This window comes from Ciconia boyciana, chromosome 3, assembly GCF_034638445.1.
Source record: "Ciconia boyciana chromosome 3, ASM3463844v1, whole genome shotgun sequence".
Lineage (NCBI taxonomy): Eukaryota > Metazoa > Chordata > Aves > Ciconiiformes > Ciconiidae > Ciconia > Ciconia boyciana.
The window spans coordinates 100,975,649-100,999,323 of NC_132936.1; the positions used below are offsets into that span (position 1 = coordinate 100,975,649).

At 38.7% G+C, this 23,675-nt stretch overlaps 1 protein-coding gene across 1 annotated transcript in view; it reads left to right on the forward strand.

The window, feature by feature from the left end:
* Positions 1-23,469, forward strand: part of HAAO (3-hydroxyanthranilate 3,4-dioxygenase) — a 34,720-nt gene extending 11,251 nt beyond the window's left edge. The window contains exons 3-10 of the mRNA XM_072858263.1: positions 972-1,055; positions 2,712-2,818; positions 5,686-5,775; positions 6,465-6,508; positions 18,184-18,329; positions 19,474-19,542; positions 20,725-20,807; positions 23,391-23,469. Of these exons, the coding sequence (XP_072714364.1) occupies positions 972-1,055; positions 2,712-2,818; positions 5,686-5,775; positions 6,465-6,508; positions 18,184-18,329; positions 19,474-19,542; positions 20,725-20,807; positions 23,391-23,469 (702 nt within the window). The remainder of the gene's footprint in view (positions 1-971; positions 1,056-2,711; positions 2,819-5,685; positions 5,776-6,464; positions 6,509-18,183; positions 18,330-19,473; positions 19,543-20,724; positions 20,808-23,390) is intronic.
* Positions 23,470-23,675: the final 206 nt, after the last annotated feature.

Consider the following 23,675-nt stretch of genomic DNA (forward strand, 5'->3'; position numbering starts at 1 on the left):
TTCTAACTTTTAATCAGGTTTCAGACAATTTCAGCTGCACTTCAGCAATTATATGAGTTAATCTGTTTGGTTTCTAGATATGACAAATGGAACATGGAAAGCATATAGAAGCTTGGCAGAGGGTGGCAGAATATTAAAGTTGACTTTTTGAAGTATTATTGCTCTGTATTATATAAAATGAGGAAAAATGTGCCCATTATTCCAGGTCAAAGAGGGACCTGCTTACAGATCATAGCACAGTTCTGCCATGAAACATGAGGCTAGGTCTGAGCACCTCAGAGCCCCCGCAAAGCTACTCTGAAAACAGAGCTGTGGGAAGGTCACTGAAGACAGAATTATGGGTTCAGTGGTTCTGTCCTTATACACGCTTTGAATGTAATCCTTTTACATACACAGTAGGAAGAGGAGCAGCTGTTGCTGGGCTTCGAGGGTATCCACAGAAATAAAGCAGAACAGCTTCCAAAGGGGCAATTATTCCCATACGAGAAATCTCCATTAAAAATGAAAAAACACACCCAAAAAACCTGTGCATGCATATTTGGAGCTTATTTGGAAAAGTGACATTTAATTTGACTGAATATAATAGTGAAGACCCTGCTACATCTGAAATAAAGCTTTATATACAGTGTAATTAATGGATGTCTGAACCATAACGTCCCAGTCCTACAAAGAGTAATTCCCAGGAGTAAGGCAGCGCAATGGAATTCCATTGGGTTCACAGAACAGCTCTATAAACAGTTACAGACCTCTTAGATTGTCAAATGTATGTAAGATAATAGAAATAATACATATTTAGTAACATTTTCAAAAGCAACAAAGGTTGGAAGTCTGTTATTCAGTGTTAGAAAAAAATCTGTAAATATTTGCAATTACAGATTGAATGTATTTGTACATGTATCCTTTATATACAGGATATGAAGTACAGAATGTTTTGGAGTAGTTGCCTTAATGTTATTTTCCTATTCCTTCAGCTTTTTTACCAGGTTAAAGGAGATATGTGTTTGAAGATAATTGAAAATGGGACACAAAAAGACATTGTCATCCGAGAAGGGGAGGTAAAATAGGATTGTTTTTCTGTTATTGTTGTACGTATGTTACATGAATATTTTATGAAGTATTTAAAAATCAATTTATCCCTGCTGTGCAAGAGATATCATCAGGATAAAAAAAAAATATTGAATGCAGTACAGCAAATTGCATATAATTAACAGCAAACTACAATACACTGTGTTCAACATTTCATGATTTCAATAACAGGTAAATATCTCTCTGAGCATTTGGGATGCCCATTTAGATAGTTGGGAATATACTGAGAGGAGTTCTTATTCCCCTACATGGCATGGAATCTGCCATGTGAATTCAAGTGGCTCAGTCTTTTATTTACATATTGTCAGGTACATACTGTCCACCCACCCAAACACGCTATTAAGCGAACTGCCTAGAACTCAAAAAGTTAAGAGATTCAGCTATTTTCAGCCTTCTTTAGTCCTCACAGCTAGCCTTTGCAACCATCACAATACAAGAACAGTTTTAAAAGAGCAATTTATGGATAAAATGTATCCAGCTGCACTCAGTTGTTTTTCCTCATAGTCATGGACTTGCTAAAGGATAGATTGCAGTGCTCTTAATGAGAGTGTGACTAGATATTTTACTTGGTGTTACTATGAGTTCTTGGATGTGCTACAACTGCCAGTCATTATTATTGTCACAAGCTTGAACTGCAGTCGGTCTTTGAAAGCATTATTAGATCTAGTGGGGCCAGCCTTTAAAATGGAAGACATATACTAGACCCAATAGCTTGATGTCATTAAAAGTACTACGACATTTTCAATGAAGAAACAGATCTACGTTTCCAAATGTATAGATGGTGAGATTCTGGTAATACACTTCACCTTGGAGAAGTACATCCAGCTGAGATCTTGGCATGTACCAGAAGCATTAATGAAAAGAAGCACACAATATCCTTAGTGGGAAGACTGACACTAGTCCTGGGGAGGCACTATCATTAGCTCTGCTTTGCAGACAGAGAAATTGTAATGACTTGGCCAAACTTGGCTAAGAAATCCATAGCACTGAAGAACAGTACAGGCTTATCACCTTTCCTACATAGTCAGGTAGCTGCTAGAAAAAGGTTTCTTCTCAAACTTCAGTAATAGACTTCTCCCAACCAAATGTTGCCTATTCAGTTTGTCACTTGCATGAGTAAGTAGCCCCTCATATTTGTTAATTATTTCTGGAGAGAATAACATTCCTCATCATGCAGTTACAGGTGCTAACTGTGTTGGAGGCATACATGGGGTTGATTAGTTTAGACATTTTCTTGAGCTGACAACAAACTTGCTTTTTATTTCCATTTCTGCTACTCAGAAATTGCAGTAAATTTGTACATTCCAGACGAGTAACTGGTTAGATTTTCATTTCAGTTGTGTCTAGCACTGATGATCAAACCGGGAGGAGAGCACCTGACTGCTATAAAGGCAGTGCTGATTAGAGAGTCAATGGTCATCATTCACTGAGAAAGCAAGAAACACTATCTGCTGGGCTGTTGGTACCAAAGTGGGTGCAGCTGCAGAGGAGCGACACAGGATCAACAAAGAGTAGGGGAAAAGTGGGGCAATGAGCAGAGGATTTTGCAGCTTGGGGGGCAGGAGAAGGACAACACAAAGAACAAAGACTTCCTGACACTGATGCTTTCCCATTTATTTGAACAGATGTTCCTCCTACCTGCTAGGATACCTCATTCTCCTCAGAGATATGCAAACACTGTGGGTCTTGTGATTGAGAGGGAAAGATTAAAGACAGAAATCGATGGGCTCAGGTGAAGTATAAACTGTTGGAAAATCTGTTAGGATTCGTAATATAAATTAATTTCTCATGTCAATACAATACTGTATTTTACTTTCCTGATAATTTATCAGATTCACCCTGGCAATTTTGTACTAGTTTTATCCACACATCTATTTATCTATACACACATAAACAGAGATCTCATTTAGCATTTGGTTTAGTTAAACAAGGAACATGTTGAAATGTCTTAAATGCATGTTGTGGTTATAGCCTACTACTATCGCCTTCAGTTTTAAAATCTCAGAGCTCTGTAACAACACAAATCAAAAAATATTTTTTTATCAATTCTAGCAAGCAGAACATTACTTCATTTGTAAGTGCTGAAAGCAAAAAGATAAAGAGCTTTCTTGGCAAGTGTGTGGGAAGCTGGAAACAAAAGTCAGTTTTCTTAACACTAACCCCTCTACATGGTACACACCTCTGCCTACCTTTTATTGCCTTGTGAGAACAACTTCTTCAAATAAATGAGAGCTTTATTTGTACTCTAGTGGGAGCAGCACTAAGCCTTGTCCTGTGGTCGTACAGAATTCATAAATCTAAGAAGGCAAGTCACAGCAGTAATATTAGCCAAGTTAGAAAAGCTGTTTTGATATTAAGCAGATACAACTGACCAAAGAGAGTTTACAGCTATTCATGTAATTTATAAAGATTTAAAACTGCGGTAATATCTGTAATGTACTGTTTCTGTCCTTTACCTACAGTTTTGATTGTTGCACAGGCAGCGTCACAGCAGGAAGACTGAGAATATGCAGAGCTAGAAAGATATACTTTTTCATTCAAATAAAAAAGGCTAAAGAGAGAAATAAGAAACTAAGAAAGGGACCATTCAAAAAAACCACCTGATTGGATTCCAAGCTGAAGACAAATCCAGTTCATTTAAAACATTGTTCATCTATGCACTTGTCCCTTTTTTTCCTTTCATTGCAGGTCTGTGGATTGTGAGCACTTACATTATTAAAAAGATATTTTGAGCTAGAAAAAACTGGCCAAGTGATTCAGATAACAATGTTTATTTTTAATAAAGGAACATAAGTAGCTTTAGGTAACTTTAAGTAAATAACCTACCTTATACATGAAGTCTGTGAATGGTACAAGTTAAAGAGATGCTGAATGCCTTTTTAGGGATCCCAGGTAGATCTAGAGATTTGCACTCCAATATAATCATGCTGTTGTGGAGAAATTAAACTAAAAGCTACCATATGGTTTGCAGGTGGAAAAAATAATTGGATTAACAAAACACACTCTTAATTGAAAATATCTAATCAGGTGCCTGAAAATAAATCACTTACAGGTTTTTAGAGCCCTTGTTTTCACACTGTCATGATGAACAAAGACACCTGAAGTTCTGGAAGTGAACAATCTTGTCATACTTTTGAACCTACATTGTCTCTCTGTGTGCTCCTGGGAGAGATAGGGATTTACAACCAGAATCTCTAATATTCTCAAACTTTTTTCATTCCCAGCCACCTGCAGCAAAGACTGTATGAGAGGAAGTCACAATAAACTTTGAAGTATGCTGACTCAAGGTCTAATATTATGTTACTGTTCCATTATTTATCAAGCCTACAAGCCTCAGTCATAAGTCAGAGCCCCCAGCATGCTGATTATTGTACAAGTGAAGAATAAGTAGCCTGCCCCAGTGTTTCAGCCTAAGTAACAGTTACATGCTTTATACTATAAGAAACATGCACTAGCTAATCTTAATCCTATGGCAAACAAGTACAGGAACAACTAAGTTTGATGTTAGTTCTGTAGTTGGGTTCTTTAACACCTAGTAAGGTGCAAAGTCCTTTCCAGGTGCAAAACCTTTTCCCAACTGAGACAGCTGTAACATCTCTCTTGTCTGTAGATTCTCCGTGTTCAGAATTTGCGCTCGTAGCACAGCTTTTTCCATATCGGAGGCATTAATAACATTACTCTGAGTACCCTGTTTTTGCAGAACTTGAGGAGCCGGGGAGCTCTTAGGAAGTTTCTGGACAATGTGTATATAGATACATAAGACAGACATGAATACACAAATATGCACAGTATCATTATATAAGCCTTGTTTCCCTCTTCAAACATACATTCCAGTGACTTTAACCTAACACATAGGACCTATTTACAATCAGTTGCAAGATGAGTGACCGTACTGGAGCATCACTCCCTTGCCAGTCATGCAGTCTTTTTTAAATCTGGAGGTAAATTCTATATTTGCGATTCCATAGATTACACCAACTTTGACCTGGTGATCTCAGCACAATTTATGTATTTTTTAAGACATAAAATAATGCAATTGAAGCACTAAGTTCCTCTTCAGAGGGGTGAGCTAAACAACACTTCCCAAATTTACACAGCGGACAAACATCTATTTTTTGCAAACAAGTCCATCCGCCACCTTGCTTTCTTATCAGTCCATGCATGGGCAATAAGCAAGCTGACTTTCTTAAATATGAGCATTTATCTCATAGCTGCTTGGAAGCAGTTACTGGAAATGGTATTTGAGGCCATTTATTTTTGCAGTAACTACATCCAAAGTGAGAGTTATTGGTTCCAAGGGACTACGGCACCAATCATTTCCAGGATTAAATCTGGAAAGTTTGCTAAAGGAATTTGGTGACTTATCTGTGGTTGATCAGCAGAACTACAAGGCCCTCAACAGAAGTTTGAGCACCCCACCCACCAAGTCAGCTAACCAGGGAAACAGAAAGCTTCCCTAAATAACCATTCTTCAGAATAAAGTACACCAGGCTTGAGAATAACATGCTCTTACACAACATCAAGTAGCTATTTTCATTAAAAGACTGAAACTGCCTGATCAGTTAGTAAAAGGATTGACTAATGTTTTTACTTTGTCAGATACTATGTTGGAGAATCAACTAATGTCCTCTTTGAAAAATGGTTTCACTGTGAAGATCTCGGCACTCAACTTATACCAATAATTCAAGAGTAAGCTTTTTTCTGTGTAAATTTTAAAAGAATGGTTAAAATGACCTACTAGATCTTAATCAGTCTGTGACTTACATAGTTAATTTTCTATTTCTGCTGCATTTTATATAGACTTGTTAAAAGTTAATTGCTGCTCTACAAATTTTTAATTGTATCTTGTATACCCCAAACTCATTAAATCAGATTTAAAAAACTATGACAATCAAGTGTTCTTCACATCTATCTGGAAAATACTTTTTGAACAAGTAAAAACACACTGCTGCTAAGTGCAAAAAGAATTGAATGAAAAATTAACACTGAATTGATGCTGGGTTAACTAGGTAAAATACTAAATTGCCTTAGGGCTTCTTTCAGTCTTGCTTTAATCTAAGTACATTTAATCGATATTATTCATGAATTATCAGGACTGGCAAATTTGGTAGAGAGCTGCTTTCTAGGAAATGTGTGAATGTCATCAATTAACTAATCAATTTGTTAAACAGCTAGAGGTGAACAAGGAAATTGTTCAGTGACATTAAATTTATCTCTGTCAATAAAATAGGTATAGCCCTGTTGAATACATGTGATAGAAGCTGAGGATCTGGCACATCCATTCTCAGCACAAAGCTTAATGACCAGTATTACTACCTAGTCTTTGTTAACCTACAGAACATGGCTTTTTACTGGTGTTTAAATGTTTATTATTCCAGGTTTTTCAATTCAAGACAATATCAAACTGGAAAACCAAATCCAGGTAATGGAAATGAATTTCAGAATTAGAACAATTATTATATCGCAATGTATTGCAATGATTCTCTCCCCATAAAGTTTCTGTTTTTCTTTCTGATTGGGAGTAACTTATCTTTGGGAAGTAATTCCTTGCATTACCCCAACCACAAATAAAATCCATATACATGATTACCAACAGCATCCTGGTTGTTCATGTGATGCCATCGTAATGACCTATCAGGTAACTGTACAGTGCGAAATCTCAACATCTCTATTCTTGCATGCCATTCAAATCTTATACTAACAAAATTCCATTTCTGACTGCGCAGAATTAGATTTTTGTGAGTTGAATCTACACACTCTATACCTACTTGTACTCCTTTACCTATAACTATACACTGTGATCTGCTCTTGGGAAATAAGGACACCTAGAGAAAGACAGATACTTTTAGTTCACGTAGGGTCTGATCCATTTAACATTTTATTTCCATGCTGTCTTGCCCTCTTTTTTGTTTTGCCTCTGTTTGTGGATAGTGATTGCAGCTTCCACACTGGAGCAGATACTCCAGTCGTAACTCCACTCTTCAGTCTGTTGGACAGTGACAGGACATAGAGAGAGTGACTGTTAAAGAAAACTAATTTATTAGTATCTTTAGGAATCAGATCTCTCAAACATGATGGTTGCTTTCTGTATGGCAATCAAAGTCTATTGCAAGGATACTTGCAACAGCACCTTCAGCGGGAAACTTGTTTTGCTGAAATCTTACAGTCCTGTTGGCCCACAGCTCTGCATGAACAACCAGCATGTGTATGATCCATTGCTACTGATTAACACAACCTACGTGCAAAATACCACCCACCTGTCTTAACTATGTACAAAAGACTACACTATGTGACCATTTCTGCACCTTCAGGAACAGTTTCTCTGGACTATTTGCAGTGTTTTAGTTGGATGCAACCTGGTAAGTTCTGCTGCAGGCACTACCTGGAGAGCCTCCATGACATTGCCAGGTTCTTAATTGACACATGGAAAAGTACAAATCAGCATAAGCACAGCAGGAGCTGCCTGTGGGATCTCCAGGACAGCCTGAGATTCCCACCTGGAGAGTTCCTGCACCAGTTACCCAAATGCTGTTGTGAAGGCCACCAGTTCAGTCAACCCCATTGCTCGACTAGGTTTGTTGTTTCAAATCAGTCTATTGTCTCATCTATGCAGATGACCGACTGGGGAACATCCTGCACCAACCAGGAAATTTATGGCTCAGGTGCACTGCAAGTGCACACATGGACAGCTGCAATAGGCAGCTATGCTACTCTTACAACTACATGACGAACTTGAATGTCATCCTTCGGTCACACCCATAACTTAAATTCCATAGCTCTTGCCACAAGTTAAAGATAAATTTTAGTTCCCCTCTCTAAGAAGTTTTTGGAGCCAGTTGTCCTTAATCTCCATATTCATTCCCAAATGTCTTAAGTAAGATGATTTTTATGAATTACTCTATTAGGACAAAAGTTCTAGTGAAACATTATTTCCACATCTATCCTATTTCTCAGCTTGATAGTCACCATAAAAATGTCACTGCCTGCTGTCTCAATCATTAATGGAACAAAGTTCTTACTCAAATCCTAAAATTGGGGAACCATGTTTTTTGCATGAACATCACCTTTCTTAAAAATAGTTGACTAAATCATCATCACCAAAATGAAAACTTCACAGAAGAGTCCTACATATGGGATAGCAACCTTACGAGCCCTTGCAATTACGAAATGGTAAGCCAGTGAGAAACCCCTGCCTGAAAGACTTGCAGCTGAACCAGCTTTTGGCATTGGTTCTTTGACTAGGAAACGTACTTCTCGGAAAAAGGCTCTGTGTTTCTTACAAACAAAGTGTTGTCATCTCTAAGATCTTGCTTTTCTTTATAGGCACCATCAAAATGTGTTTATTTTAATTTGAGCATGACACCTGTGTGATGTGTTTGGGTGTTGATGGTTTGGTTTTTTGTTGTTTTGTTGTTGGGGTTTTTTTGTGGAGGGGGTGTAGGTAAGGCAAGTACTGTCTCTCACTGTATGTTCATACAGTGTCTAGCAGAGGAAAGAAAATTTCAGATGAAGCCTCTAGATGCTGCTGTAATAAAAAAAATATCATCTCACACATACTATCCTTGTTCAATACAGTGATTTCCAATAAGCATCCCTCACCAGTCTGAGCTAAGAGCTTATATGTCAGTAACAAATTAATTATATCGGTGCAGAAAAAAAGAACATTAAAGATTTATATTGTTAATATTTTTGCAGAAGATTAGAGCTAAAGACTTGACAATCAATCAGAAGCTATGATGCATATTGACAATTTTTTTTTTTTTAAACACAGAACTATGAGAAGTTGTTATTGATAAATCCGATACAGAAGCTCTTTCCTGGTAGTTTATTCAAAAGCTGTAAAAAGGCCAAAAGGCCTGAGGGACTTCCATTAAAGCTGAAAAAAGGTTTTTTCAAGATAAAAAAAAAGGAAGCAAGTAAACGTAGTTATTTTGCTCAGAGCTCAGTACATCTTTTTCCCCTGAATGGATTCTCCTCTTGGATTAGCCACTAAGTCGAGACAACAAGTATTTGAAATGCTCTTGCCTTAACTCTTGCTATAAGCAAAAAGCAGTCAACAAAGTTACATGGCAGGCTTTCTGCCTGGGGAACAGCTCCATTTTTCCAATTTTCAGTTCTTATGGACAATAAGAAGCTCAAAGTCTCAGTGATGTCTTATACATGAGGAAAATACCCCAGATTTTTAGTTACAGAAGTTTTAGCTAGCAGCTTCTGTAATTGTCAGTGAGACTTGTGTATTAAAAAAAAAAAAAAAATCAAACAAAGTTTGACTGCGATATGAGTAAGCTGGTAATATGTTCATTCTGGAGGCATACCCAACTGATAGAGAAATAATGCTTTTTATTTATTTCCTCAGCAGCTCTTTTCTTTTTTCTTAAGAAGTAGAATTCAACAACCAGCATGACACTTGTAACATATAACAAGCTACCACCAGTTTCTCACAATGTTTCACTCAAGACATATTTTAACAAGATCTGAGCTGGCCTATGCAGAGGGCTGGGTTGCAGCCTCTTCTTTCAGTTTCTCTTCTGAAAATCCAGAATCCCCTCAGTTTAAAAGTGCCAGCTGACGCACTCTCAGGTTCATCTCTACATAAGCCTGAACTAGTGCCTCCCCTTTTTAGAGAGAAATGGAATAAAACTGAAGAAAACCATCTTGCAAGAAACCCTTGATTGCAGCTCACTCATAGAGGAAAGCTATAAATGGAACCAATCAAGCTCCAATTGCTTTAAAAAAACCACCACACCAAAAAAAATACCTAAGTCCAGACTTCTTGATTTATTTATGGTTTCTGGCTCAGCCAACGGTAGGGGAAGTCCCTCTGAAAGCAGAGTACTCAGAATATATGAAGAGAGAGCAGTAGCTATTAAAAGATATATTTTTAGAAGAGGGACTCAAGTACCATCAGCTGAAATACAATCAGAAACATGTATTGCATGCAATCCTTACTTGAGGCATCTTCCCTGGAACTGTTTTGCACTGAATTACTACCCTCTTTTGTTACCACGTGTAGAAATAAAGCCTGAGAAAACTCTCCCCTCCTTTTATCAATAAGGGTGAATATATTTGGGATATAGTCTAATCATGGAACACTCAAGATAGGTTGGTTTGGTTTACTTTACACAATTTTTGACATGAGGAATCAGAGCTATCAAAACAACTCTTGCTGCTTTCAGTTGAATCAGACTGGAAGCAAGATTCTCTCAAGGTTTCCATTTCATCCCAATTTTATAGTCAAGAGGACAAGAGACACTTCAGACAGACAAACCCCAGTTCTAATAAACAGTGATGGCTGAATATTGTTCACAAAAGTGTCCAGAAGTTCAAAAGTTTATCCTGCCATGCTTACTGAAATAACCCAGGCTTCTTTTATGTGAAATTTGATGGGGAAAAGTGCAAGAAAAGATTTTTCCTAAGTTAGGCTTGTTTAAAAATTATCTTTAAGAACATTAATGCCATAGGTGGAATGTCAGGTTTTTGTTTATCCAAATTAATTAGTCTAATTATCAATGAAATTTTAATTCCCATAAGAGCTTTATTGTCAGTGGACATACAGATATATAATACAAAAACCAGTCCTGTAGTGATTTCACTAGCAAAACTTTCATCGATTCTAGGTGTATCTGGGGTAATTTACAGTCTGGACTTAAAATCTGGTTAGTATTGTTAGAATACAGCACAGTTCTATGCTTGTGATTCAGAGCAGACAACACCTAAGGATCTGAAGGAGTATGAAAAAAAGGTGCTTTCTTCAGTCAGTTGGAGTAGGAGTACCGTACAGCCTAGGGCATGGTCTATACACAAATGTTTTCTGGTTTCAGTAGTGCTATTAAGCAAGTTATAAGGTTGAGCTCAGCTCTATAAAAATCAGCTTCCATACTGTCATCCTCTGTAGCTAATCCAGTGCAACCTCTGCAGACAGTATGTGCTGCTCAGTCTTGTTTCACTGGTGTATAAAAACAAGCAGATCAAGAGAGAAGAGTGTTAATAACTGAAAATAAGAAAAAGCTAAAGAATAAAGATAACTGGCTAGTGGGCAATATTAATTCAATTAAAACTACCTCAGGAAAAAATAAATTCTGTCTTCATTTGCACTGGAGCAAATATAGGGGCATTCTTTTGAACTTAAAGTAACTATAAATATTTGTGCCTTTCTGTTGTAGGTATGTTGAAATAATTCTAAAGATATTATCACTTTTTTTTTTTTAATAAGAATGATGATTTTGGAAATAAGTTTTATTTGCTATGAAGCTGTTTAGAGAACTGAATATTTGATTCTCTTTTCTCTCATCTTTTAAGTTCTTCTGACATATCTAGATAGATTGCTCCTTCTCTTCTATAATATGTTACTTCTTTCTACTTTGAGTACTTGTATTAAAAGAAACAGCATATGAGCATTTAAATATTAAGGAGTGTTCCTCTAGGGAATTTATTTTGCAAACAGCCACCAGGAGGTCTCTAGGACAGAACAGTATTCAAACCGATACAGAGAGTCAATCATTTTAAACTGTCTAGACCCACCATAATTGTACAGTTCTCTGAGACACTGTGTCTATAACTTTTATCAACAACTTGAATCTACTCCTTTTTCATATCATCCTCATTGTCTCTATTCTGTCAAAGATGCCCACATAAATACACTGTTCATCTTTATCCTGTCATACCTAAATGCTTTAAGTAACTTCCAAGTCATGTTCATATCTCTCCTGAAGCCCACCTGAACTGCAAAGGGTATGTAGGTGGAAGAAGGAATAGAATCATCTAACATACACCTCCAATCCTGTATAACCATGCAACCTCTCACTGGCTTCATCCATTTCCCCTCCCTTCATATTTAACAACTTTCCACACTACTCCAGTCCCCAATGAGTATATAGCCAGTACTGGAGATGAAGAGCTCAGATGAACCAACCTAAGTCAGCAACATTTAATACACAAATAAAGTAGAATTATGATGTCTGGAGTATGGCTGCTATAATTTGCCATATGAAAACTTCTACTAAACTTTTTAATTCCAAACTACAACGAATCATCCAAACCCAGGACTGCAGGCTGCACATTCTCTGGAGCCAGGAACACTTCGAGAAGTTCATTAGGCTCCCAGAGCCCAGAACTGCTAATGACAACAGTCACCAAACAAAAACCAAAAACGTCTCCAGGAAGAAGCCTGCTTCTCCCACAATATTCTCAGCTGAGCCTCCTCAAAGAGAGGCGGAACATAAACTGTAATCTCCAGGAGCTCTCCTAATGTTTCACCATGGGAACCAAGTCACCACTGACCTTTAGTACATAATGTATATAATAAACCTACCAGGGAAATTGGAAGAAATGCACTATAAAGTTGTTTTCCTTTCTGTTCAGACTTCAGTGAAAAAAATCTAATATTTTTAAGAGCTCTAAAGCTCAGAACAGTTTCACAGCAGTTATGTCTTCTCTAATAAGGTAGCTTTTCTTCCTTACGCTCTTAAATGCTCCCAAGACAGCAACATCTGAAACAGAAAAATCACTAATGGAGTCAGTCTGACATTTTCACTAGTGTTTCTAAGGCTATTTAGTAGTAATAGCTCACACGTGCTGTACAAATCCTTGTCTCACAAATGTAGTGAGGTCTCAACGCTTGTTGCAATGAAATATCCTATTCCTCTTCTATGGAAGCAGAAGTTATGCACAAAGGCAATTAATGAAATGCCCACAGTCATATAAAATGCAGATTCAGAAACAAAAATGAAGATTCCTGATTTTAAGATTGGAACAGTGGTCAGTATTTCTCTTAATTACAGTGACCTGGCTGTATCATGAAGAGCCTTTAAACAGAATTATGGCCTAAATCTTGCAATTTTGTTGTTCTAATTTATTCCCTTCCTTCTGGCTGGTGATATCTCCTTTTGAAGAGGCTGTATTTCCTTATTACAAAAATATTTTTCAAAGCTTTCCTCAAACTTCTTCGTTTCAATTAGGGAAAAAAAATGTGTTGTTTAGTTTCCAGCATAGATTTAATGACACAAAGAAAAATGTGCCTAGAAATAATTACAGGGACAAGTCATAAATTAGCAGTCATGCCAATTCTCAGGGCATGCTACAAAACCAAATACAGTTACACAGGGAAATGTATGATTACACCAAGTGAGTGCTGTATTTTCAGCTAAATGTTTCTGCATCTATACTCAACAACAGTGAAATGAACCAACTACCCCCAAAGTAATCAGTCACCATCAGTGTTTTCACTCTGGATTTTTATATGGAATGAGCTAACAACTTGTTTTTTCAAACCCAGATGCCCGAAATTACGTCCCTCAGTCCACACATTTTATTTGCAGAGATATTAAACTCCTACTAGTCTCACTGACATTTCTGTTAACATTGAGAATAAAGCAGACTTTTCATAGGAATTAGGTAGGCACATACGGGAAAAACATCCTAGGGTATATATTATTGCTGGCATTGGCAATTAGATGTGAAATGCTGCAAAACTGTCACATCAGAACTATTCATTATGATATAGTATTCTTTAAGAGATGGAAGGGATAATTAGAAAGTGGACAGAAATATATGAATACATAATTCTAAAATAACTTCTGAGCTCCTTATCCCTAGTCTGGACCATTTTAGGCTCAGTTAAAGGGTAACAAAACAAAGAGGATCTAACTGCTTTACTTTGGATAAGGATGTCTTCTGCTTTTACAGAGGGAGACACCACTTGTAAGGGGCTTTCTCACGTCCTTGCGTGGAGATGGGGCCACAGCATGCAGGGACATTTGAGGCAGCACAGTGACTTAGAATGGAGGGGCTTTCATAATTAGTAAGAACATAGACGGTGATTTAAAGATTTGAAGATTGTTCTGTCTAGAATGTGCTGCCTAGAAGTGAAGGATGGCACGTCACTGAAAAATACAGTTTTTCATAAAGCCAACATGTAATCAGTTTGATAGTTGACACTATTTCAATATATTGTATTTCATGTGCTTTATTGCTCTTTTCCTTTGCAACAAATCTCAAAGAAACAAGGTTTGCAAGAGAGCTATGGGAAGAGCTTGGGGATAGTAGGGCTCAAGAAACACTGGGAGAATGAGAAGGTCTGATTTCTTGACAAGAAAGCTTAGGCATGTCACTGGGGTAGGGAAGGGGGAGCTTCCACGTAACATGAGAGTTTGGGGTAAGCAAATACACCCGCATAAACCTGGTAGGCCAGTGGCAGTCCTTTTACCTGTCCTCTTTATTGCTATCAGAAGTACAGTACTCCCAGCAAGTTCAAACTCTTCCTTAGATGGTCTCTGTTGAGACTGTAACTACCTGTACATTCGCTGGTTGTTTTCTTGCAAGCTGTTCTCCATTTTTGCGCAGCTTCATATTCTCAGTCTCAGTACAGTCTCTATTGTTTAACTGAAATCAACTTCCTCTAAAACCTGTAATTTCCTTTGTTAAATATTTACAAACTCATTCAGTAAACATGATGTATTTTTCAGCTTAACATGATGTCATCACATTCTAATTTAAAGCTGAAGAGAGCTATAAAACCCACAAAGAACACATTGCTATGATATGAATATTTAATAGCAATGATCTACAAAAATTGACTTTACTATTGAACTATATTGAAATATTTTTACTATTTAAATGGATCTCCTGAACATGTAAGAAAATATTAGATTTGATGTTCCACTTAGTGATATATTACTTGGAGATACATACACAAGACTTTTAGCTGACTAGCTTAGAATTGCCATCTTCTTGCATTTTGCTGGCATAATGCAACCTTTACCATCATTAAACACGTTGCGTCCTTGTCTCACAGCATTACTAGACCATAAGAACTCCGGAAACACACCAACTCACACTTCCTGAGATACTGTTGAAAGCTGATGTACAGGCTAAGCAGAAGTATATGCAACAATATCTAAATATAAGCCATTAGCCTGATAAGAAGCACTCAGTTCCTTTGGAAGCACGAGGCTTCGACTCTGATGTGTGTGGGATCACAAAATATTGTATCTTCCTAATCATAGCTTGTTAGCTCAAGTTCACAAGTGGTAGGGCACCTGCAGCCTTCAGCATCATGCAAGGGATAAGTATTAGGGTTAAATGAGGACTCAGTCAAGTAGGCTATTAATAATGTCAGACATATGTCATGTACTTCATCAGCACAGTGCTCTCTCATTTGTTCTGCAGTACCAGGTAATCAAATCATCGTACTGGATCACGCTAAAGCTTCTTTTCGTGCAGACTCAGTTTTCAAAGGCCATTATGTTGTCCATGGGCAAGTGTCATTCACATCAAAATTAGTAATAAGCTAAAACCCCATCACAGACCAGGGCCCGCTGACAAGACAAGTGTCAAAAGACAGCTCTTGTCCTTAAGAACTTAAAGTCTAAATTAAAAAAAAAGTCCACCTTTACTTGGAAGTAAATGAAACTGTTAGAAAGTGCCTGTACATCACAAGCAAGAAAGGACAGTGCTCCATAGTAAGTGTAGGATGTATTACACTTTACTTTGGCCCTAAGTATGCATAGGTCACTGTTTACTGTTGTCCTGTGTGTGTTGTCCCTGTTGATCAGGACAGCTGGAGTCAGAGATCACTAGAAAGAGGAAAACTAGCGAAATTATGTTTACGGGGAGTAAGTGACAGAAGTTAAGCTACAAACTTAGAAGTTTATAATTACTTTTCATTGTTAGATTTGTGTTGCTTCTTGGTCAGAACACAAGCAAGTACTTTGGCTTTTTTGTACCCTGAATTCCTTGAAACTCATGGGGAGCATTCATAGTTCTGCTTGCCCAAAACATCACAGTGCCCACCCTAGAGAGTCAGCTTTTTGCTATCCATTTTCCAACATATGAAGTCTGAACTTACTTGTTAGCTTGATGCTGGAATTCTTAACCTGTGGAGAAGATGTATCCCCTTGAGGTGAGCAGGATACCCATGGCTTAGCGCTATGTGTCTCTTACCCTACTGGGTGCTATATACCTTTTTTTTTGGGGGGTGGGGGTGGATGTTTGTTTTGTTGTTTGTTTGTTTTTTAAACTATCTCAACTAGGACATGCATTTTAGTAGAAAGCCTTACTAATGGGTAACTCTCCTTGTATTCCAAAAGGCTTTTCTAAATTCAAGACTGACCTGTTTTATTCTAATAACAGAATAAACCTCTATCATCTTCATATTACTTTAGAAGGTAAAGATTGCTACTATTCATGAAAAAAAATATTTAAACATCTATTGGAATACTAATTGCACTGAGTACCTTCTGACAAAATGTCTTTCTTCTCCTCTGCTGTGTGTGAATATATATCATAATATTTTAGACCCTTATTTTGTATCTTGCCCTAGCCAAAAACCAACTTTCCAATACAGCTATAGTTGAGCATATCCATAATTTAAGGACAAAGTGTGTAAATATTCCTAATGACCTCCAAAGCAAGTTTGATGAACCTGTGAAAATTAAGGTGGGGGGGATCAGACATATTGCAGTGTGAAAATAAATCACCAGTGACCTTAACACTACTTTTTAGTGTTATCAAACAATAAAATATCGAATGTTTATACTAGATCTTGTTAGTGTTTCCAGACCCAGATTAGAATAGATCTAATGTAAAGATTTTCTTTTTCCTTCTGGTGCTTCTTAATTTCTCTGGAGGAGTCTGCTTTTCAATAAAAGTGTGTCAAGTATTTGAGTTAAATAATGTAAAGGTAGGATTTTTTTTCTTTTAAAAGCTTGAAGGCAAAAAGCTTTCAAACAAAAATTCCTTCTTTTGCTGCAGATTTCTTCAGATTGCTTTCAGTATTTCCTGAAAGAGGCATTGCTGAGACAAATAATTTCAAGAAACATGTTGTCTTCTTCCATATAATTTAATATAATGGAGAAGAAATTTGAATGGCAAAACCTGTTTCTACAATAAAAGGGTTAGCATCCCATCCAGATTGTCTGGAGATGGATGTAGATACTTGGTAGTATCTACATAACAGCAGTAGCTTATTCAGTACACTGCTATCCCTTGGATACACTAACCTTCTCACATATTGTTCAAAGACTGCATACAAAATGGTCTTCCATGAAAAACTGAAATGATACATTCAAAACACTGCAGAGCAGTGAAATGCAGCTTTAGAAAAGAACCAGAAGAAACCGCATAATGAATACACTAATACTTTAAAAAGACCTACTCTATTACTAGTACCGAAACTAAGATTTGGCTGCGAGTTTATTACCTCAATGCATTTGGGAGACAGCCATCTAGTGAGTTTTTCCTGCGTCTAGTTGGCATTATTACTTGAAATTACTCTATGGGTGTTCCCCCATAGCATCTCAGAACAAACTACTTAAGATCACCAAGGCAATTGTGCTGTATCTGCACTTCACTGTGAGCTGATAAATAACTAAAGCTAATTTCATATACCAGCAACACACAGCACAAATCTTGAATTTCACCAGCTGCACTGAAACTGCATTCGGTCCTCCAGCTATTTTAAATCAAATCCGTTATGAAGGAGAATTACTGGAAATTAAATCCAGCTACAACTCCAGGAACACCACAAAAAAGGCATTTTGTTAAATTTAGGGCTGTGATAACCAGTTTGCTCCACAGTGGTCAGTGTATCTAAAAACACGTAGGGGAGAAGAAACATAAAAACCAGTACTAACTACATGAAAGATGTAGAGTAAGCTGGTTCTATGGGCCTAATTCCACTTATATGGGGATATGGGGATATCACTCCACTTATAAGGGGTGACTCAGCAAAGGCTCAGAGATGATACATCAGATTTTACCAGTGCAAAAGCTGGTCTGAAAGAGAATGAAGAATATGCCAGCAAGAACTAGGTAGTCTATTGCATACCGTTTGAATGCATTTTTAACAAGCGTGGGTGCACAACAGTTCTGACAACAGCTTCAAAGAAGCAACTCCATAAAGATACCCAAATAATACATGCATCTTACAACCTCAAGTAAGAAGTCCTGATAATGACCATAGCACTGTTCGCTGTTACAACTGACTTTTGACTAGATAATATCTGTAAATTGAACCCATCAAAGCTGTAAACTACAGTAACATGTTTGCAAAGATCAAGGGAAGCAAGTGTCACTGATAGCCCTCTGCCTTCCTTACAGATGAACTCCTGAAAGAAACACCTTTCCCACTAAATTCCACTTCTGTTATGGAGCCATTTTCCTTCCAAGGCTGGTTAAATGATCATCGTGGTGAAATAAAACAGAAGAAATCCTTGAGTATGTTTGGAGATAACTTTGAAACAGAGGTAAGGAGGTCTAATTTTTCTGAGAGAGAGAGATATTTTTAAAGGTACAGATAATAGGTGCCTACTGTTCAGACTGAGTGAATCCAGCCCTGGGAACAATACGTAGTCAGCAGAGAAAGTTACGCACCCCTACAGAACAACTCAGTCTTAGCCTGTCCTGCCCTTTGGAAGTGCCTGTCTTTGTCCATTGATTTGACTAGCTTAGGGCAGGGGCTTGCTAGCTCGGATACTTCTGTTCACAGAATCAACCTGAACTTATTTCCATTCATTTCCTTTGGGATTAAAACAGCTCACTCTCTCCACCCCGCTACCCTCCTATATTTCCCAAATCAGAAACACCAGCGTGATGTAAATACTACTCACAAGTGTGTTTGAACAGCATTCTTGGTGCCAAGTCTAATCTGGGTGTGTAAATACACTTTCTTTTCCTCCCCCTCAATCTACACAAAGTGGAAACAAGGAAAACTGGACAGCACCAGAGAGCCCGGGCTTTGCTAAAGCATTGCACTTCTCAGTTTAGTCAAACACAGTCTAGTTTGGGTGTAAATGAAACTGTCACCATTCGATATATGTGCTGCATGCAAGATAGTTTACAAAACATATTCTTTCCCTGGGTTAGTTGGAGTCACACTCTGAAGAATCCAATACATTTGACAGCAAAGTGACAGAGAGTGTGGGACTGTCAGGAAGAACACAGAAAGGGCAGATAATGAGAAAAATAAGGTCCAGTCTGCAGCTTTTTTAATGTTAATGGCAGAATCTTTTCTACTTCAACAGGCTCTTGACAGGGCCCAGAGTTCATGAGGAAGTGCCTGTTCCAAGAACAGAAGCAGGAAGGATATAGATGCAAAGCTGAGAGTGGGAGGAGGCAGAAGGAATAGATAAGTGAGGATGCAGAGGAGCATAAGGAGTGGCAGGTGTGATCAGTTCCCTTTTTATCAGTAGGAATCAATATGAGAATACCAAACGTAATGTGAATTTTAATGTCTGTAAAAATAACGTCATCTTCTATGAACATTTTTCTGTAAAAATAGAATGTTTTAAATGCTGTAGGAAGATGAATATGTACACTTTGGTCAATGGGATGAATCCGTTACTTTTCTTCCCTGGTTTTTTGTTGTTTTTTTTTTTTTTTTCTCCAAAGGTTATAGCTTATGGACCAGGAACTACTGAGAAAAGTAAAAAGAATTCAGATATCTGGATATGGCAGCTGGTACGTGACAATTCACACTTGTTAACCGATGAGTTCATATGTCAGTTCAGAGCAGACTGAACAGTAGTAAAGCCTTCTAGCAACAGAAATTAAAATTATTACCTTCCTTCTCATAGAAAAGATCATCAACAGGCACCACCCTTCAGCTTTAAACTGCGATGAAAAATAACTGTAAACTACTGCCACTCTAAAAAGAGTCTTATCTTGTATGTTGAGGACAGAGATACTGACATCCTTCATCAGGTCTTGGTGGGGATTTTAATGTACCCTACCTAGGGTATAGCCTGTAAATACATCAGCATGCCTCTGCGTGATAAAAAAGCATCACGTATTACTTCTGCCTTGAAGCATTTGTCCTCATACTGAAGTCGAACTGGAATCAGGTAGACTAAGCCAATAAAAATCTAACTGAGAACTTGTTTATACTAAAGCACAGTGGTAGGTAGTCCAGATGCCCTTCATTCAACTGGCTTCTAGGAAACACTTGCAGCCCAAGGGAAAAAAAACAAACAGAGAAAAGCTAGTCTTCATTTACACAAGTCACCTAGCTTGGGAGGCAGATATTTCTATCAGTTCCTGTTCCGTTGAAATTCATGGGGACTATCAAATACTAATTAAAGACATAATAATCTTGAAAGACATTTGTTTATACTGCAGCTTACAACAGCCTATGCAATCAAGCCCCTGCTTGCTAGCAAGAGCCTGGCTCCTCTGCTTGACAAGATAATGATGAGTCCATTCCAGTGTGGATGGACTCCTATTAGCGATTTCTGTCAGCTCCCTGCTGACTTGTGAACTGGTTTTTAAGACTTAAAAAGATATTATGAATCAGAAAAGTAGAAGAGGAGCCTGAAGTACTCCAGGAGGTTATTTCTGTAATTTCCAGAGCTGTACCAACTTGCAGGCTGCTAAGTTAGATTGGTAGCAGTGTACCCCCAAGAGTTAGGCAATGGGTTGCTGCTTTATGATGGTGAACAATGAACCATGAAGCATGTTTTTATTGATGCTAATAATATCAGACAGGGAAGATCAGCTGAATATTTAGCTAGGCCTCATGAAACAGAGCAGGTTTGAAGTCCTCTTTCAGTGGGAATGATTTCCATACTTAACCTGTAGCATTTTCTTTCTGCTAGTGACAGGACATGGAAAATGTAAAGCTGGTTATCTGTTCTTTCCCTTCAGGAGGGCGCATCTACTGTTACCATGGTTGGCAAAACCCTGACTCTATCTGCTGGTGACAGCCTGCTTGTCCGTGCCCAGTCTACGTGAGTAGAGATGAACAGTGGTTTAATGCATGATTTCCCAGCTTCTGACAAAATAAATTCTGTGTATTTGGTCCACACAAGGCTGGGCATCAGCTGGTGCAGAAACACAGCGTTTGTGAATGCAGGATTTGCAATAGCCTCTGTTATTCCTCAGGGCAGAAGTGTCTTCAGGAGGAAACAAAGCCAGACATTCATTCTAGTTCACCTCTTACAATTAAAGGTGGGGTAAATAAAAAAGATAAACACTACCAAGAAAAAGCAGCATGCAAAAGACCATGCCTAAAGGTAGATGGCACGAATACACCAATCGGCAATCACAGCAGATTCTCTGAGCTTCAGACCAGGCTTAATCAACATCAGTGCAGCAAGATTTAGGGTTCAGACTAAGAACACAGCTCTCTTCCTGGAGTAGGATGCATACGGCTGTTTCATAATCATGACACACGTGATATACGTAAAGGAAAAAAGAGTGAAAATCGTTTCCAGCGAGAACGGAAAGGGAAAGTACTTGCCAGCTCTTGTGAAGAGTGCCATAAGCTGATAAAGTGCCCACTGTGAAGAAGCTGAAGGATGATGTATACTCACCGGCAATGCAATGCAGTAGATTATAGGCAGATGATAAAAATGGCCTTCTTTCCTACAGGAAAAAAATCTAATAAGTAGTAGTGCTGACATTTGCACCTTTTGTACAGCACTGGAAACATTTGCTGAAAGAGCTGAAACCATCCAGTTGTGCACAGAACTGTCCTCTGCACCTGTGATTCCAACACATAGCCACCTCCTCCCTTCACCATTACTTCCACCACTTCTGTGAAATCACTTGTCTTAAATTAATTCCCAGTCCTGCAGCCCAATCAATGAGCATGTGTTTTCAAAATCATGGTATGATGCACACGCAGAGATCTTCCAGCACAGTTCATATTAGATTAAGACATTTATCAGACCTGTACAGCAAGCACATTTTATCGTATGCATCACTTGCACACTGATTGATCTCTGGCCATCCATTTGGTGGATAAGGGAAGAGCAACTGATGTTATCTACCTGGACTTGTGCAAAGCATTTGACACTGTCCCACACGACATCCTTGTCTCCAAATTGGAGAGACATGGATTTGATGGATGGACCACTCGGTGGATAAGGAATTGGCTGGATGGTCTCACTCAAATTATTGCAGTCAACAGGTCAATATCCAAGTGGAGTCCAGTGACAAGCGGCATTTCTCAGGGGTCAGTATTGCGACTGGTGCTGTTTAACATCTTTGTCGGCAACATGGACAGCGGGATTGAGTGCACCCTCAGCAGGTTTGCCGACAACACTAAGCTGTGTGGTGCCATCAGCACGCTGGAGGGAAGGGATGCCATCCAGAGGGACATTGACAGGCTTGAAATGCAGGCCCATGAGAACATCATTAAGTTCAGCAAGGCCAAGTGCAAGGTCCTGCACATGGGGCAGGGAAATCCCAAGCACAAATACAGGCTGGGCGGAGAATGGATTGAGAGCAGCCCTGAGGAGAAGGACTTGGAGGTGTTGGTTGATGAGCAGCTCAACATGACCCGGCAATGTCCACTTGCAGCCCAGAAAGCCAACTGTATCCTGGGCTGCATCAAAAGGAGTGTGACCAGGAGGTCGAGGGAGGTGATTCTCCCCCTCTACTCCGCTCTCGTGAGACCCCACCTGCAGTACTGCGTCCAGCTGTGGGGCCCCAAACATATGAAGGACATGGACCTGTTGGAGCAAGTCCAGAGAAGGGCCACGAAGATGATCCGAGGGCTGGAGCACCTCTCCTATGAAGACAGGCTGAGAGAGTTGGGGTTGTTCAGCCCGGAGAAGAGAAGGCTCCAGGGAGACCTTCTAGCAGCCTTTCCAGTACCTGAAGGTGGCCTACAAGAAAGCTGGAGAGGGACTTTGTGCAAGGGCATGTAGTGACAGGACAAGGGGTAATGGCTTTAATCTGAAAGACGGTAGATTTAAATGAGACAGAAGGAAGACATTCTTCACTCTGAGGGTGGTGGGGCACTGGAACAGGTTGCCCAGAGAAGCTGTGGATGCCCCATCCCTGGAAGTGTTCAAGGCCAGGCTGGATGGGCCTTTGAGCAACCTGGTCTAGTGGAAGGTGTCCCTGCGCATGGCAGGGGGCTTGGAACTAGATGATCTTTAAGGTCCCTTCCAACCCAAACCATTCTATGATCTCTGCAACTGGCACAGAAACAACTAATACAAAAGTGACAACCACAAGAAAAATACTATTGAATTTGTAGATACTTGTTTCATTAAAATAATATCTCTACTGAGGTGATTCTGTTCCAGTCCTGTCACTGAGATCAGAATAGATGCCTTCCCCCTTGGTTAATCCATAAGTAGATATACATTCTTCCCCACCATGTCATGATGTTTGATGGTGATGGTGAAGAGTAATTCCTGAAATATCACAAGATATACCAATATGGAAAGAGAACAAGTGTAATCAGAACAGAACTTGTTTGTTTTCCCCTGCTTTTCAGTAGTGTCAATGTTTTAGTTGGTTTGAGTGTGCGGTTCCCCCCCATACACATCGGATCATCTCTCTTTCTATTTTTCCAGGTACTGCTGGAAGAGAGTAGAAGAATGTGTTGCTCTCTGCATTGCTCAGGATCCACAACGCAAGCAGCCTTATACCTAGCTCCTGTGCCAGTTGACTTTGATGATAACTAAGTTTTAACCTACTTGTCTTATCTTAATGATCTTTTAGTTGGAATGCCTGGAAGTTTGATTAGTCTAACACATATTTGAATAATCTAACAAAGATTACACTGAATTAAGCGGAGTCAAGTCCTGTGCCCAGTTGAAACTTTTTTCCCAGAGTAGTTAAAGTTTCAGCAAAATCTA